This window comes from Nothobranchius furzeri, chromosome 6, assembly GCF_043380555.1.
Source record: "Nothobranchius furzeri strain GRZ-AD chromosome 6, NfurGRZ-RIMD1, whole genome shotgun sequence".
NCBI classification, from domain to species: Eukaryota; Metazoa; Chordata; class Actinopteri; order Cyprinodontiformes; family Nothobranchiidae; genus Nothobranchius; species Nothobranchius furzeri.
The window spans coordinates 21,189,788-21,205,508 of record NC_091746.1 but is presented as its reverse complement, the minus strand read 5'-3'; the positions used below and the strand labels follow the sequence as shown (position 1 = coordinate 21,205,508).

The window sequence follows — 15,721 nt, the reverse complement described above, 5'->3', positions numbered from 1 at the left end:
TATCATCATGAAATGTTCAGATCACTTACAACTCAATACATTCTACCTTCCTGTAATGTTTCAGCCTGATTGGACCTTGTTTTCACACAAATGAACCCAGAATGATGTGAAATTGTGCTTCGTGCAACATAATTCTGGGTGCCATTTAAAAACCATAAGTGCTAATGACTCCATTCCTTTTTGTGGTTGTAGGGGCTGTTGATTAGAGTACACTAAAACAAACCTGATCTCTCTAGGACATTCAGAAGCCAAGTTATAAGCCCACAAATGTGTAACTGGACAACTTCTTTAAATTGACACCAGATAAGGTGACATTTGGGACATGGTATGACCCCCTTAGGAACGTGCTATCATCATGAAACGTTCAGATCACTTACAACTCAGTACATTCTACCTTCCTGTAACGTTTCAGCCTGATTGGACCTTGTTTTCACACAAATGAACCCAGAATGATGTTAAATTGTGCTTCGTGCAACATAATTCTGGGTGCCATTTACAAACCATAAGTGCTAATGTCTCCATTCCTTTTTGTGGTTGTAGGGGCTCTTGATTGTAGTAAATTAAAACAAACCTGATCTCTCTAGGACATTCAGAAGCCAAGTTATGAGCCCACAAATGTGTAACTGGACTACTTCTTTAAATTGACACCAGATCCGGTGACCTTTGGGACATGGTTTGACCCCCTTAGGAAAGTGCTATCATCATGAAACGTTCAGATCACTTACAACTCAATAGATTGTACCTTCCTGTAACGTTTCAGCCTGATTGGACCTTGTTTTCACACAAATGAACCCAGAATGATGTGAAATTGTGCTTCGTGCAACATAATTCTGGGTGCCATTTAAAAACCATAAGTGCTAATGACTCCATTCCTTTTTCAGGTAATGGGGCTGTTAATTGGAGTACTCTAAAACAAACCTGACCTCTCTAGGACATTCAGAAGCCAAGTTATGAGCCCACAAAGGTGTAACTGGTCTACTTATTTAAAGTGACACCAGGCCCGGTGACCTCTGGGACATGGTTTGACCCCCTTAGGAAAGTGCTATCATCATGAAACGTTCAGATCACTTACAACTCAATAGATTCTACCTTCCTGTAACGTTTCAGCCTGATTGGACCTTGTTTTCACACAAATGAACCCAGAATGATGTGAAATTGTGCTTCGTGCAACATAATTCTGGGTGCCATTTAAAAACCATAAGTGCTAATGACTCCATTCCTTTTTGGGGTAATGGGGGCTGTTAATTGGAGTACTCTAAAACAAACCTGACCTCTCTAGGATATTCAGAAGCCAAGTTATGAGCCCACAAAGGTGTAACTGGACTACTTCTTTAAAGTGACACCAGGCCCGGTGACCTTTGGGACATGGTTTGACCCCCTATAGGAATGTGCGATCATCATGAAACGTTCGAGACCCTTACTACTCAATAGATTCTACCTTCTTGTAACGTTTCAGCCTGATTGGACCTTGTTTTCACACAAAAGGACCCAGAATGATGTGAAATTGTGCTTCGTGCAACATAATTCTGGGTGCCATTTACAAACCATAAGTGCTAATGACTCCATTCCTTTTTGGGGTAATGGGGGCTGTTAATCGGAGTACTCTAAAACAAACCTGACCTCTCTAGGATATTCAGAAGCCAAGTTATAAGCCCACAAAGGTGTAACTGGACTACTTCTTTAAAGTGACACCAGGCCCGGTGACCTTTGGGACATGGTTTGACCCCCTATAGGAATGTGCGATCATCATGAAACGTTCAGATCCCTTACAACTCAATAGATTCTACCTTCTTGTAACGTTTCAGCCTGATTGGACCTTGTTTTCACACAAATGGACCCAGAATGATGTGAAATTGTGCTTCGTGCAACATAATTCTGGGTGTCATTTAAAAACCATAAGTGCTAATGACTCCATTCCTTTTTGTGGTTGTAGGGGATGTTGATTGGAGTACACTAAAACAAACCTGATCTCTCTAGGACATTCAGAAGCCAAGTTATAAGCCCACAAAGGTGTAACTGGACTACTTCTTTAAAGTGACACCAGGCCCGGTGACCTTTGGGACATGGTTTGACCCCCTATAGGAATGTGCGATCATCATGAAACGTTCAGATCCCTTACAACTCAATAGATTCTACCTTCTTGTAACGTTTCAGCCTGATTGGACCTTGTTTTCACACAAAAGGACCCAGAATGATGTGAAATTGTGCTTCGTGCAACATAATTCTGGGTGCCATTTAAAAACCATAAGTGCTAATGACTCCATTCCTTTTTGTGGTTGTAGGGGCTGTTGATTGGAGTACACTAAAACAAACCTGATCTCTCTAGGACATTCAGAAGCCAAGTTATAAGCCCACAAATGTGTAACTGGACTACTTCTTTAAAGTGACACCAGGCCAGGTGACCTCTGGGACATGGTTTGACCCCCTTAGGAAATGCTATCATCATGAAACGTTCAGATCACTTACAACTCAATAGATTCTACCTTCCTGTAATGTTTCAGCCTGATTGGACCTTGTTTTCACACAAATGAACCCAGAATGATGTGAAATTGTGCTTCGTGAAACATAATTCTGGGTGCCATTTAAAAACCATAAGTGCTAATGACTCCATTCTTTTTTGGGGTAATGGGGGCTGTTAATCGGAGTACTCTAAAACAAACCTGACCTCTCTAGGATATTCAGAAGCCAAGTTATAAGCCCACAAAGGTGTAACTGGACTACTTCTTTAAAGTGACACCAGGCCCGGTGACCTTTGGGACATGGTTTGACCCCCTATAGGAATGTGCGATCATCATGAAACGTTCAGATCCCTTACAACTCAATAGATTCTACCTTCTTGTAACGTTTCAGCCTGATTGGACCTTGTTTTCACACAAATGGACCCAGAATGATGTGAAATTGTGCTTCGTGCAACATAATTCTGGGTGCCATTTAAAAACCATAAGTGCTAATGACTCCATTCCTTTTTGTGGTTGTAGGGGCTGTTGATTGGAGTACACTAAAACAAACCTGATCTCTCTAGGACATTCAGAAGCCAAGTTATAAGGCCACAAAGGTGTAACTGGACTACTTCTTTAAAGTGACACCAGGCCCCGTGACCTTTGGGACATGGTTTGACCCCCTATAGGAATGTGCGATCATCATGAAACGTTCAGATCCCTTACAACTCAATAGATTCTACCTTCCTGTAACGTTTCAGCCTGATTGGACCTTGTTTTCACACAAATGAACCCAGAATGATGTGAAATTGTGCTTCGTGCCACATAATTCTGGGTGCCATTTAAAAACCATAAGGGCTAATGACTCCATTCCTTTTTGTGGTTGTAGGGGCTGTTGATTGGAGTACACTAAAACAAACCTGATCTCTCTAGGACATTCAGAAGCCAAGTTATAAGCCCACAAATGTGTAACTGGACTACTTCTTTAAATTGACTCCAGATCCGGTGACCTCTGGGACATGGTTTGACCTCCTTAGGAAAGTGCTATCATCATGAAACGTTCAGATCACTTACAACTCAATTGATTCTACCTTCTTGTAAAGTTTCAGCGTGATTGGACCTTGTTTTCACACAAATGGACCCAGAATGATGTGAAATTGTGCTTCGTGCAACTTAATTCTGGGTGCCATTTACAAACCATAAGTGCTAATGACTCCATTCCTTTTTGTGGTTGTAGGGGCTTTTGATTGGAGTACACTAAAAAAAACCTAACCTCTCTAGGACATTCAGAAGCCAAGTTATAAGCCCACAAATGTGTAACTGGACTACTTCTTTAAATTGACACCAGATCCGGTGACCTCTGGGACATGGTTTGACCCCCTAAGGAAAGTGTTATCATCATGAAACGTTCAGATCACTTACAACTCAATAGATTGTACCTTCCTGTAACGTTTCAGCCTGATTGGACCTTGTTTTCAAACAAATGAACCCAGAATGATGTGAAATTGTGCTTCGTGCAACATAATTCTGGGTGCCATTTAAAAACCATAAGTGCTAATGACTCAATTCCTTTTGGGGTAATGGGGGCTGTTAATTGGTGTACTCTAAAACAAATCTGACCTCTCTAGGACATTCAGAAGCCAAGTTATAAGCCCACAAAGGTGTAACTGGACTACTTTAAAGTGACACCAGGCCCGGTGACCTTTGGGACATGGTTTGACCCCCTTAGGAAAGTGCTATCATCATGAAATGTTCAGATCACTTACAACCCAATAGATTCTACCTTCTTGTAATGTTTCAGCCTGATTGGACCTTGTTTTCACACAAATGAACCCAGAATGGTGTGAAATTGTGCTTCGTGCAACATAATTCTGGGTGCCATTTAAAACCCATAAGTGCTAATGACTCCATTCCTTTTTGAGGTAATGGGGCTGTTAATTGGAGTACTCTAAAACAAACCTGACCTCTCTAGGACATTCAGAAGCCAAGTTATGAGCCCACAAAGGTGTAACTGGACTACTTTTTTAAAGTGACACCAGGCCCGGTGACCTCTGGGACATGGTTTGACCCCCTTAGGAAAGTGCTATCATCATGAAACGTTCAGATCACTTACAACTCAATAGATTCTACCTTCCTGTAACGTTTCAGCCTGATTGGACCTTGTTTTCACCAAGCCCCCACAATGCCGCTCAGAAAATGGTCCCAACCCGGACGTAAGAAAAATTGCAGTTCCACCCTCATCCGCTGGGGGCTGGTACCAGAAGCGAGCAAATCCTCATTGACCCCCATGTTAAAAATGCCATTTTCACAGCAGAAATAAACATGTTTACAGCCTGGTTCAAAAAATGGTTTTTTGTCTAAATTATCTAGTTTATACTCATGACAACTCTTAGGGGGGTGAATTTTTTTCTCACTCTTCTGTTTAAGTGTATTGAAAGCCTAAAATTCTGTATAATTAATGAGCATCCGACACACGTGACCGCCGCCTCAGACCCACGTGACCACATAGCTAGCTCCGTGGAAAGGCCTCAGTACAGCCTCGGTCTCTCCTGGAAACTGTGTCGGGATTTTGAGTCTCTGTGCTTGTGAATTCTGTTTTGGATAATATTGGTGCAATTGTTGGACAAAATGACTTGCTGTGGTATTAATTGCACTAATAGAGCGTCCAAGGAGTCTCCACTTCATTTTTTTCGGTAAGTTAAAATCTATATTTGTATTTTATGTCACTGCTGCCTTTAAACTAGCTGAGTTTACCGAAGTAGCTAGCTATCAGTTTAACATGTAGCATGTACTGTTTAACCATGAAATTTAAATGTAAAATACGGTAAAATAATTAATAGGGCATATTTAAATGGGTAATAGGGTAAAACCCAGTGCATTTAAGATAAAAATGGGTTGAAATATGACGGGGCGCGCCGCTTGGGGGGACACTTCTGTGCTCTATTCTTTCATCCGGTAATCCCCAGCGGTCAGGCCGGGCAGGCTGATCGATGCGGCGCCTCGCTGCTGCGGGCTGACCGCTCGTGGAACTCGGAGACAGATCTGACCGGAGAAATACTGCAGCTCGTTGAGAAGTCTATAGGGCATACAGCGTTTCCCTTAAATCCCACTGCCACGCCGACAAGATCCCAAGTTTCTTTGTTTTTGTTGGCGCTGTTTACCGAAGAAGCAGCGGGAATACCAGCAACTTTCATCAGACTCCTAAAGTTAGTTTTTGCAGGGGACCCCCTGTATTTTACTGCTCCCTCCTGCAGTCTTCCCCTATTAAAATTTAAAATGTGTAACTTCATGTATTGGGATGAATGACTAATATTCATGTTAACTAAAACGTTAGGTATTTAGGGGGAAAAAACAAAATAATAAACATTATACAGATGTCAAATAAATCAAACTGTAATTAAACTTTATATTTTCAAAGTCTCGATTCTGGATAAAATCCAACAACATATGCTTTATAAATAAACACTACGCATGGCTTTTACACACACACACACACACACACACACACACACACACACACGTTACATTGTGATTTCTTAGTAAATATTCTATTTGGCGAGAGATAAACTTTATTGTATTTATCCTAGTGGATCTATAATTAAACGGGTAAACTAGCAGTAGTACATCCAACATCAAAGAAAGTAAAATGTTATTATCAGGAGAGGGAGAATGATTAAGTGGTTAGCAGCAGTGTGCTAGATGATGGCCCCCTCCATGAGGCCACCACAGCTCAGCAGAACATCGTTGTAGCTTCTTCTGGGGAGAAAAACACTTAGAGAGAAAATAAAGTTAACAGCTGAAATAGCAGGAAATAATACAGTTAAAGAGCAGATTGTAGAAGAAAGAAACCCCTGGGTTAAACTGGTCTGTCTACTGCATAATGCTGAACTCTAACATGTGTCCTCAGGAAAGGACCTGATTGGTGTCCAGAACCTGCTGAAGAAGCACCAGGCTCTGCAGGCTGAGATCACAGGTCATGAACCTCGCATCAAGGCTGTCACCCAGAAAGGAGAGACCATGGTGGAAGAAGGTAGAGCAGGTCTGGTCCTGACATGTTTCTGAGGTGTCTGCAGGTTCTGGCTCACTTTGTTTGGGTCCAGGTCACTTCGCTGGTTCAGAACCCTCGGCCCGTCAGAACATTCTTATCCACCACGTTCTAACACCAGACCTGTTAACCCGACAGCAACAAGTGGCTCCAACTGACGATGAGACCGGGAAGGAGCTGGTTCTGGCTCTGTACGACTACCAGGAGAAGAGTCCTGGAGAGGTCACCATGAAGAAGGGCGACATCCTCACGCTGCTCAACAGCACCAACAAGGTTCGTGTGCCCTTCACAGCCGAGGAACGACCTCCAGCTCAGAGCGAACATCTCCACACCTGCTTTGTGTTTGTGTGACTTTAGGTTGTTTTACTTGAACTCGCGTCTTTAGCTGAATGAGGATGGAGAGACGGGTCGGACCTGGAGCAGGTCGAGGTCTTGCAGAAGAAGTTTGACGACTTCCAGAAGGTTGGACTTTTCCTCCTCTCCGTCTTCCAGCAGCAGCTGTCAGATCAGCTCAGGTGATAATCAGCAGGTGCTTTTGTCCTGCAGGACCTGAAGGCCAACGAGTCCCGCCTGAGGGACATCAACAAGGTGGCATTTGAACTGGAGTCAGAAGGTCTGATGGCTGAGGAGGCTCCTATGGTTCAGGCTCAGGTGAGCGTCACCTGTCTGCAGCAGCTGGTCCCTCTCACTTCCTGGTTTGTTAACTCTGCTCGTCTCTGTAGCAACAAGAACATCTGGGTTCTGCTCCTGGAAAGGTGCGTGTTGTCCTCCGCCTCCACCAGAACCAGACGTGGTGTTTTTGTTACCACTCATTTGTTTGTTTACAGGATGAAGCCGACTCTAACCCCGGCTTTCCACAGGAGTCGTCAGCAGCACGTTACTGCAGCAGCACGTCATAGCTGCTGATAGGAACCGCTGTGGTCAACAGAACCTTTTCCACCGGAGCCGTCAGCAGCGCGAGTCGGCCACGTCTCAGGAGCAGCATGTCGCGGCCCTTACGCGCCGGTTCTATTTTCTACGCGCGACGCCTCTGAAACGGGTCAAGTTCGACATTTTTGGGGAAGGAAAGACAGGAAATCGGACGCGGAAATTGAGAGAAGCTACCGAGATTTTCAGAATAAAGAACGTACTGCTTTCCGGTTGCTTTACTTTTAAAAAAGGTTACTAACTGAGCGGTCCCATGAGAAGTTTTCACACAGCTAGCGGTCTCCTTTGTTTTTCAGGTCCGTATTGGCGATTATAAAACGGACAGAACATAAAACACAAACCATGTTGTAATTTTTCCTGCTTGTTGTTGTGTTTACTGACGAAGTCACTCGAGTGACTTTGTGCTCGGTCGGTGACAGCTGCTCCCCTGCTGCTTCGCGTCTCGTGGGAAGGGCCAAGCAGCAGCTTACGCGAGCAAGACGTGCTGCTGCAGTAACGTGCTGCTGACGGCTCCCGTGGAAACCCGGGGTAACACGGCGTCACCCTAGAAGGTGAGTTCATTCAGCTGATCAGAGGTCACCTCTGATGGCCGCAGTCACGGCCGACCGTGCTGAAATCACACAGGAATTCAGGTGACCCGGCAGGCACCAGGTGCTGGTGAAAGTGGGGACATGTCAGCTGGTTGCCATGGCTACAGTTATCTTTATGCATCTGTATGACTGCTGACTGGTGTGTGTTTCCTGTGACCTTTGACCTCAGACCGTACGGTTGGGCGTTCAGACGACGGCTAACTTTAATTCCATCAAGGTAAGAGGAAGCTCTTCCCTTCCTGTCTGAGCGATCCGTCTCCAGGTTTCCTCGTCCGGCGTCCAGCCCGCTGGCATCCACCTTCATCTCACTGGGTTTGGTTTCTCTCCAGGAGCTGAACAACCGCTGGCGCTCGCTGCAACATGCTGGGCAGCGCCCATGAGGTGTAGCGCTTCCACAGGTACCCCGCACACTTATGCGCCGCTTACGGGTCAGTAGAGTTTGGACCCACACTCAGACGGAGTTCTGATGTCTTCTCAGAGACGCTGATGAGACCAAAGAGTGGATCGAGGAGAAGAACCAGGCCCTGAACACAGACAACTACGGCCACCACCTGGCCAGCGTTCAGGCTCTGCAGCGTGAACATGAAGGCTTTGAGCGTGACCTGGCAGCTCTGGGTGATAAGGTCCGCTTTCCTGATTGGTACCAGGACCCGAGTTGTCTCTGGAGACACGTTCTTCATGGTTCTGGTGACTCCACCCCAGCCGTTCCTGATCAGCGATCAGCGGGGTGCTTTCCTATTTAAGGTGGATGGAGGACACAATTTGACGCCAGAAGATTGCCTCAGTTTTGGTAGTAACCAGCCACTCGTGTTACCTCTAGTGTTCCTAGGATTAATGTTATTTCGTAGTGTTTTTGCTCTTATATTGGATTTACCATTCTTCAGGATTCCTGTCGACCTCATTGGATACTGACCTCTACTCCAGGATTTGGATATTCAACACACGGACCTTATCACCACCCTCCATAACCCACCTCTCATCTCACCCAGTGCCCCATCCACCAGGACGCCCCGCTTCTCTCCACCTCTGCTCCCTCTCCTGCGCTTCCTCTCTACCTCTCCCTCCTCCAGCCAACACATACACCCACCACAGTAAGTCTGCTGAACACCTCTGCCTGCCTACAATGGATTTTGAAACCAGAACCTAAGCTCACCTGTGTTCTCCCTCCTCCAGACGCTGAGCTGTTGTTGCAGTTCCAACCACAGACTTATCTGTGCACCTTAAGTTCCTCCTTATAAATAAATCATTTTTTCCATCAGTTTTTGGTCAGTGTTGTATTCTGCATGTCTTGGGTTAAGTACCTTCCTCCAAACATGACACTCCTCTTCAAAGAGCAAATCTGTTCAGCACATTCTGACAGACAGACCACCATTCTTCTGTCATGATGCTGTACAGGACATTTTTAGAGTTTTTCTTTTTAAAGATAAATATGATTACATTTAAATAGCAATACTTTCACATTATCATTTTCCCACACTTCTGTATAACTGTATTTTGTTGTTTTTCAATAAAGAATGACAAACTAAGTTTGGATTTGTTGCACACAAATATATATCTGTAAAAAATATCTACAAAACTAATGTATACATAACAAGTATGATTGGGTTTTGCAATACGGCACTATTTTAGTAAGATTTTTAAACCAAGTAAAGTTAGTAAAGAACACATTTCTATTGTCTGCTAAGAAACTGTTGGGATTTAAAATGGGCCTGTTGTACAAATAACTTGTAAATGATTATTCCTCACTTTTGTCTTAACCAAAGAAATTCCAGTAATTGAGCAAAAACATTTATTTTTAACACTACATTTTATAAAACAGGGCGCAAAGTGTCGGCACATGTATGTATGTCGATGGTCCACCCCAACCAAACCAAGAGACACAGACGTCAGGGAGGCCAAGGTTGTCTCTGCAGCTCTCTGGGCACCACGCCTCACGTAGCTGTCTCCAATTATCCAAATGGCTATGGAGAAAAAATAACAGGTTTGTCATAATTGTTTAAAGTACAAAACCACACATGAAGTGGTGTGACAGGTATGTGGAACTTACACTTGCTGCTTTGCATAGCTGATGTTGGAGACACACAGGCTGCCATGGTGACATTTAAACAGATCTAACAAAAAAAATAAAAATGAAACTTAAAAACTCCCAGACCTCATGTCATATTTACTAATCAGCTATGGCTGATTTATTGTTTGGATCACAGTGAGTTACACTAATTCTAATATATTTTTATTTCTATTATACATACATACTTTTTAACTGTTATTTTCACATGACTGTTATCAGGCTCTCTTGTTCTGGTTCTCATGATAACTCTGTGTCTTCCAGTAAGTTATCTTGTGCTTACTTCATCTGTAGAATGTCTCTTTACTTTTGGTAAATTGTACTGAGTCCAGAATAAAGACTAGTTGGCTGTACAAGATACAAACAAGTATAACATTTTGGAAATATATGAAATGTATTTACGCTGCTAATTTAGCTCGAATACTAATAACTGCAATATTTTCCGGACTATAACTCGCACTTTTTTACATTTTCTGGCAGGTCCTGCTACTTATACTCCGGAGCGACTTATATAACAAAATATGTAGGCTACACCGCGCAGCTGCGGGCCGACTCCGACCCACACAAGAATGAGTTCCCCTGTCCCGCTGGGAGGGTTTCAAACACCGCCAGCATCTGTTAGAGCCTGTGGCGGGGTGCTGAGGGCCGGCTCCAGCCCAGGAATGAGCTGTCCTCGCCGGCCGGGAGGGTTTGAAACACCGCCATCCTCTCCTCTGCTGGCTGTTGTTCATTCTGTTATGGTTACCGGTGCTTGTGTTGCTATGTGAAACGCTTGGTCTCAGATTTTGTAAGAAAGATAATAAAATGTCCCCCCAAAATACGACTTAAATATATTTTCTCTTATTCATGATACATTTAATGGCTGGTGCGACTCAGGAGTGATAGCGCCGAAAAAAACTACTGAAAACTTGCTCAAAGCAAAATGTATTCATTACGGAAATAAATTATAAACTTACCGATTTAAAACTTTTTTAATACAGGTACTTCTCACGAACAGGCGCAGAAAACCTCCACCTAAACTCCGTGTGAGGTTCAGGTCGATGGGTGTTCCAGTTAGCTCCGGTTGGGTTGAAGCTAGGTGGCTACATCCGTTAGCTCGGCTCCCACCTCCGCTTTAGCTTTGGGTTAGCCAGGGTTAGCTTCAGGTTAGCTCGTAGCTAGTTCGCCTGGGTGTCATCACTCGAGCCCAGCCTTACAGCCCCACCCTCAGCGCCTCCTCTCTTCCCTTTTATGGAATTGTCTGGGCTGGACGGAACCTGTGACACGGTCAAAATGGCGGTGGTGGACACCTCCCATTATGGACAGATAACGTGTTATTGAAGCCTATGGAATCGAATTGTCCAGTATATGTACAGTCTATGGTTTTCACACAAATGAACCCAGAATGATGTGAAATTGTGCTTCGTGCAACATAATTCTGGGTGCCATTTAAAAACCATAAGTGCTAATGACTCCATTCCTTTTTGGGGTAATGGGGGCTGTTAATTGGAGTACTCTAAAACAAACCTGACCTCTCTAGGATATTCAGAAGCCAAGTTATGAGCCCACAAAGGTGTAACTGGACTACTTCTTTAAAGTGACACCAGGCCCGGTGACCTTTGGGACATGGTTTGACCCCCTATAGGAATGTGCGATCATCATGAAACGTTCGAGACCCTTACTACTCAATAGATTCTACCTTCTTGTAACGTTTCAGCCTGATTGGACCTTGTTTTCACACAAAAGGACCCAGAATGATGTGAAATTGTGCTTCGTGCAACATAATTCTGGGTGCCATTTACAAACCATAAGTGCTAATGACTCCATTCCTTTTTGTGGTTGTAGGGGCTGTTGATTAGAGTACACTAAAACAAACCTGATGTCTCTAGGACATTCAGAAGCCAAGTTATAAGCCTACAAATGTGTAACTGGACTACTTCTTTAAATTGACACCAGATCCGGTGACCTTTGGGACATGGTTTGACCCCCTTAGGAAAGTGCTATCATCATGAAACGTTCAGATCACTTACAACTCAATAGATTCTACCTTCCTGTAACGTTTCAGCCTGATTGGACCTTGTTTTCACACAAATGAACCCAGAATGATGTGAAATTGTGCTTCGTGCAACATAATTCTGGGTGCCATTTAAAAACCATAAGTGCTAATGACTCCATTCCTTTTTGGGGTAATGGGGCTGTTAATCGGAGTACTCTAAAACAAACCTGACCTCTCTAGGAAATTCAGAAGCCAAGTTATAAGCCCACAAAGGTGTAACTGGACTACTTATTTAAAGTGACACCAGGCCCGGTGACCTTTGGGACATGGTTTGACCCCCTATAGGAATGTGCGATCATCATGAAACATTCAGATCCCTTACAACTCAATAGATTCTACCTTCTTGTAACGTTTCAGCCTGATTGGACCTTGTTTTCACACAAATGGACCCAGAATGATGTGAAATTGTGCTTCGTGCAACATAATTCTGGGTGCCATTTAAAAACCATAAGTGTTAATGACTCCATTCCTTTTTGGGGTAATGGGGGCTGTTAATTGGAGTACTCTAAAACAAACCTGACCTCTCTAGGATATTCAGAAGCCAAGTTATGAGCCCACAAAGGTGTAACTGGACTACTTCTTTAAAGTGACACCAGGCCCGGTGACCTTTGGGACATGGTTTGACCCCCTATAGGAATGTGCGATCATCATGAAACGTTCGAGACCCTTACTACTCAATAGATTCTACCTTCTTGTAACGTTTCAGCCTGATTGGACCTTGTTTTCACACAAAAGGACCCAGAATGATGTGAAATTGTGCTTCGTGCAACATAATTCTGGGTGCCATTTACAAACCATAAGTGCTAATGACTCCATTCCTTTTTGTGGTTGTAGGGGCTGTTGATTAGAGTACACTAAAACAAACCTGATGTCTCTAGGACATTCAGAAGCCAAGTTATAAGCCTACAAATGTGTAACTGGACTACTTCTTTAAATTGACACCAGATCCGGTGACCTTTGGGACATGGTTTGACCCCCTTAGGAAAGTGCTATCATCATGAAACGTTCAGATCACTTACAACTCAATAGATTCTACCTTCCTGTAACGTTTCAGCCTGATTGGACCTTGTTTTCACACAAATGAACCCAGAATGATGTGAAATTGTGCTTCGTGCAACATAATTCTGGGTGCCATTTAAAAACCATAAGTGCTAATGACTCCATTCCTTTTTGGGGTAATGGGGCTGTTAATCGGAGTACTCTAAAACAAACCTGACCTCTCTAGGAAATTCAGAAGCCAAGTTATAAGCCCACAAAGGTGTAACTGGACTACTTATTTAAAGTGACACCAGGCCCGGTGACCTTTGGGACATGGTTTGACCCCCTATAGGAATGTGCGATCATCATGAAACATTCAGATCCCTTACAACTCAATAGATTCTACCTTCTTGTAACGTTTCAGCCTGATTGGACCTTGTTTTCACACAAATGGACCCAGAATGATGTGAAATTGTGCTTCGTGCAACATAATTCTGGGTGCCATTTAAAAACCATAAGTGCTCATGACTCCATTCCTTTTTGTGGTTGTAGGGGCTGTTGATTGGAGTACACTAAAACAAACCTGATCTCTCTAGGACATTCAGAAGCCAAGTTATAAGCCCACAAAGGTGTAACTGGACTACTTCTTTAAATTGACACCAGGCCCTGTGACCTTTGGGACATGGTTTGACCCCCTATAGGAATGTGCGATCATCATGAAACGTTCAGATCCCTTACAACTCAATAGATTCTACCTTCTTGTAACGTTTCAGCCTGACTGGACCTTGTTTTCACACAAATGGACCCAGAATGATGTGAAATTGTGCTTCGTGCAACATAATTCTGCGTGCCATTTAAAAACCATAAGTGCTAATGACCCCATTCCTTTTTGTGGTTGTAGGGGCTGTTGATTGGAGTACACTAAAACAAACCTGATCTCTCTAGGACATTCAGAAGCCAAGTTATAAGCCCACAAATGTGTAACTGGACTAATTCTTTAAAGTGACACCAGGCCAGGTGACCTCTGGGACATGGTTTGACCACCTTAGGAAATGCTATCATCATGAAACGTTCAGATCACTTACAACTCAATAGATTCTACCTTCCTGTAATGTTTCAGCCTGATTGGACCTTGTTTTCACACAAATGAACCCAGAATGATGTGAAATTGTGCTTCGTGCAACATAATTCTGGGTGCCATTTAAAAACCATAAGTGCTAATGACTCCATTCCTTTTTGGGGTAATGGGGGCTGTTAATTGGAGTACTCTAAAACAAACCTGACCTCTCTAGGACATTCAGAAGCCAAGTTATAAGCCCACAAAGGTGTAACTGGACTACTTCTTTAAAGTGACACCAGGCCCGGTGACCTCTGGGACATGGTTTGACCCCCTTAGGAAAGTGCTATCATCATGAAACGTTCAGATCACTTACAACTCAATAGATTCTACCTTCCTGTAATGTTTCAGCCTGATTGGACCTTGTTTTCACACAAATGAACCCAGAATGATGTGAAATTGTGCTTCGTGCAACATAATTCTGGGTGCCATTTAAAAACCATAAGTGCTAATGACTCCATTCCTTTTTGGGGTAATGGGGGCTGTTAATCGGAGTACTCTAAAACAAACCTGACCTCTCTAGGATATTCAGAAGCCAAGTTATAAGCCCACAAATGTGTAACTGGACTACTTCTTTAAAGTGACACCAGGCCCGGTGACCTTTGGGACATGGTTTGACCCCCTATAGGAATGTGCGATCATCATGAAACGTTCAGATCCCTTACAACTCAATAGATTCTACCTTCTTGTAACGTTTCAGCCTGATTGGACCTTGTTTTCACACAAATGGACCCAGAATGATGTGAAATTGTGCTTCGTGCAACATAATTCTGGGTGCCATTTACAAACCATAAGTGCTAATGACTCCATTCCTTTTTGTGGTTGTAGGGGCTGTTGATTGGAGTACACTAAAACAAACCTGATCTCTCTAGGACATTCAGAAGCCAAGTTATAAGCCCACAAAGGTGTAACTGGACTACTTCTTTAAAGTGACACCAGGCCCGGTGACCTTTGGGACATGGTTTGACCCCCTATAGGAATGTGCGATCATCATGAAACGTTCAGATCCCTTACAACTCAATAGATTCTACCTTCTTGTAACGTTTCAGCCTGATTGGGCCTTGTTTTCACACAAATGGACCCAGAATGATGTGAAATTGTGCTTCGTGCAACATAATTCTGGGTGCCATTTAAAAACCATAAGTGCTAATGACTCCATTCCTTTTTGTGGTTGTAGGGGCTGTTGATTGGAGTACACTAAAACAAACCTGATCTCTCTAGGACATTCAGAAGCCAAGTTATAAGCCCACAAATGTGTAACTGGACTACTTCTTTAAAGTGACACCAGGCCAGGTGACCTCTTGGACTTGGTTTGACCCCCTTAGGAAATGCTATCATCATGAAACGTTCAGATCACTTACAACTCAATAGATTCTAACTTCCTGTAATGTTTCAGCCTGATTGGAACTTGTTTTCACACAAATGAACCCAGAATGATGTGAAATTGTGCTTCGTGCAACATAATTCTGGGTGCCATTTAAAAACCATAAGTGTTAATGACTCCATTCCTTTTTGGGGTAATGGGG

General features: G+C 43.4%; 1 protein-coding gene and 1 long non-coding RNA gene across 3 annotated transcripts; one reads left to right on the top strand and one right to left on the bottom strand.

Moving 5' to 3' along the window:
• Positions 1-4,963: 4,963 nt before the first annotated feature.
• Positions 4,964-7,123, top strand: LOC139070432 (spectrin alpha chain, non-erythrocytic 1-like). Of its 2 annotated transcripts, none has more exons than XM_070552651.1 (5): positions 4,964-5,131; positions 6,346-6,468; positions 6,622-6,756; positions 6,841-6,945; positions 7,030-7,123. In XM_070552651.1, the coding sequence occupies exons 2-4, from the start codon at positions 6,415-6,417 to the stop codon at positions 6,874-6,876; spliced, it is 225 nt and encodes a 74-aa protein (XP_070408752.1). In that variant the 5' UTR covers positions 4,964-5,131; positions 6,346-6,414; the 3' UTR covers positions 6,877-6,945; positions 7,030-7,123. The 2 variants fall into 2 exon arrangements, with proteins under 2 accessions (XP_070408752.1, XP_070408751.1); XM_070552650.1 differs by having other exon boundaries at positions 6,539-6,756.
• Positions 7,124-9,775: 2,652 nt separating this feature from the next.
• Positions 9,776-11,154, bottom strand: LOC139070433 (uncharacterized). Its single transcript, XR_011520945.1, has 3 exons — positions 11,022-11,154; positions 10,048-10,111; positions 9,776-9,961 (listed from the first exon to the last, which is right to left on the bottom strand). It is a non-coding gene; the product is annotated as an uncharacterized lncRNA (long non-coding RNA).
• Between the last annotated feature and the right edge of the window lie 4,567 nt (positions 11,155-15,721).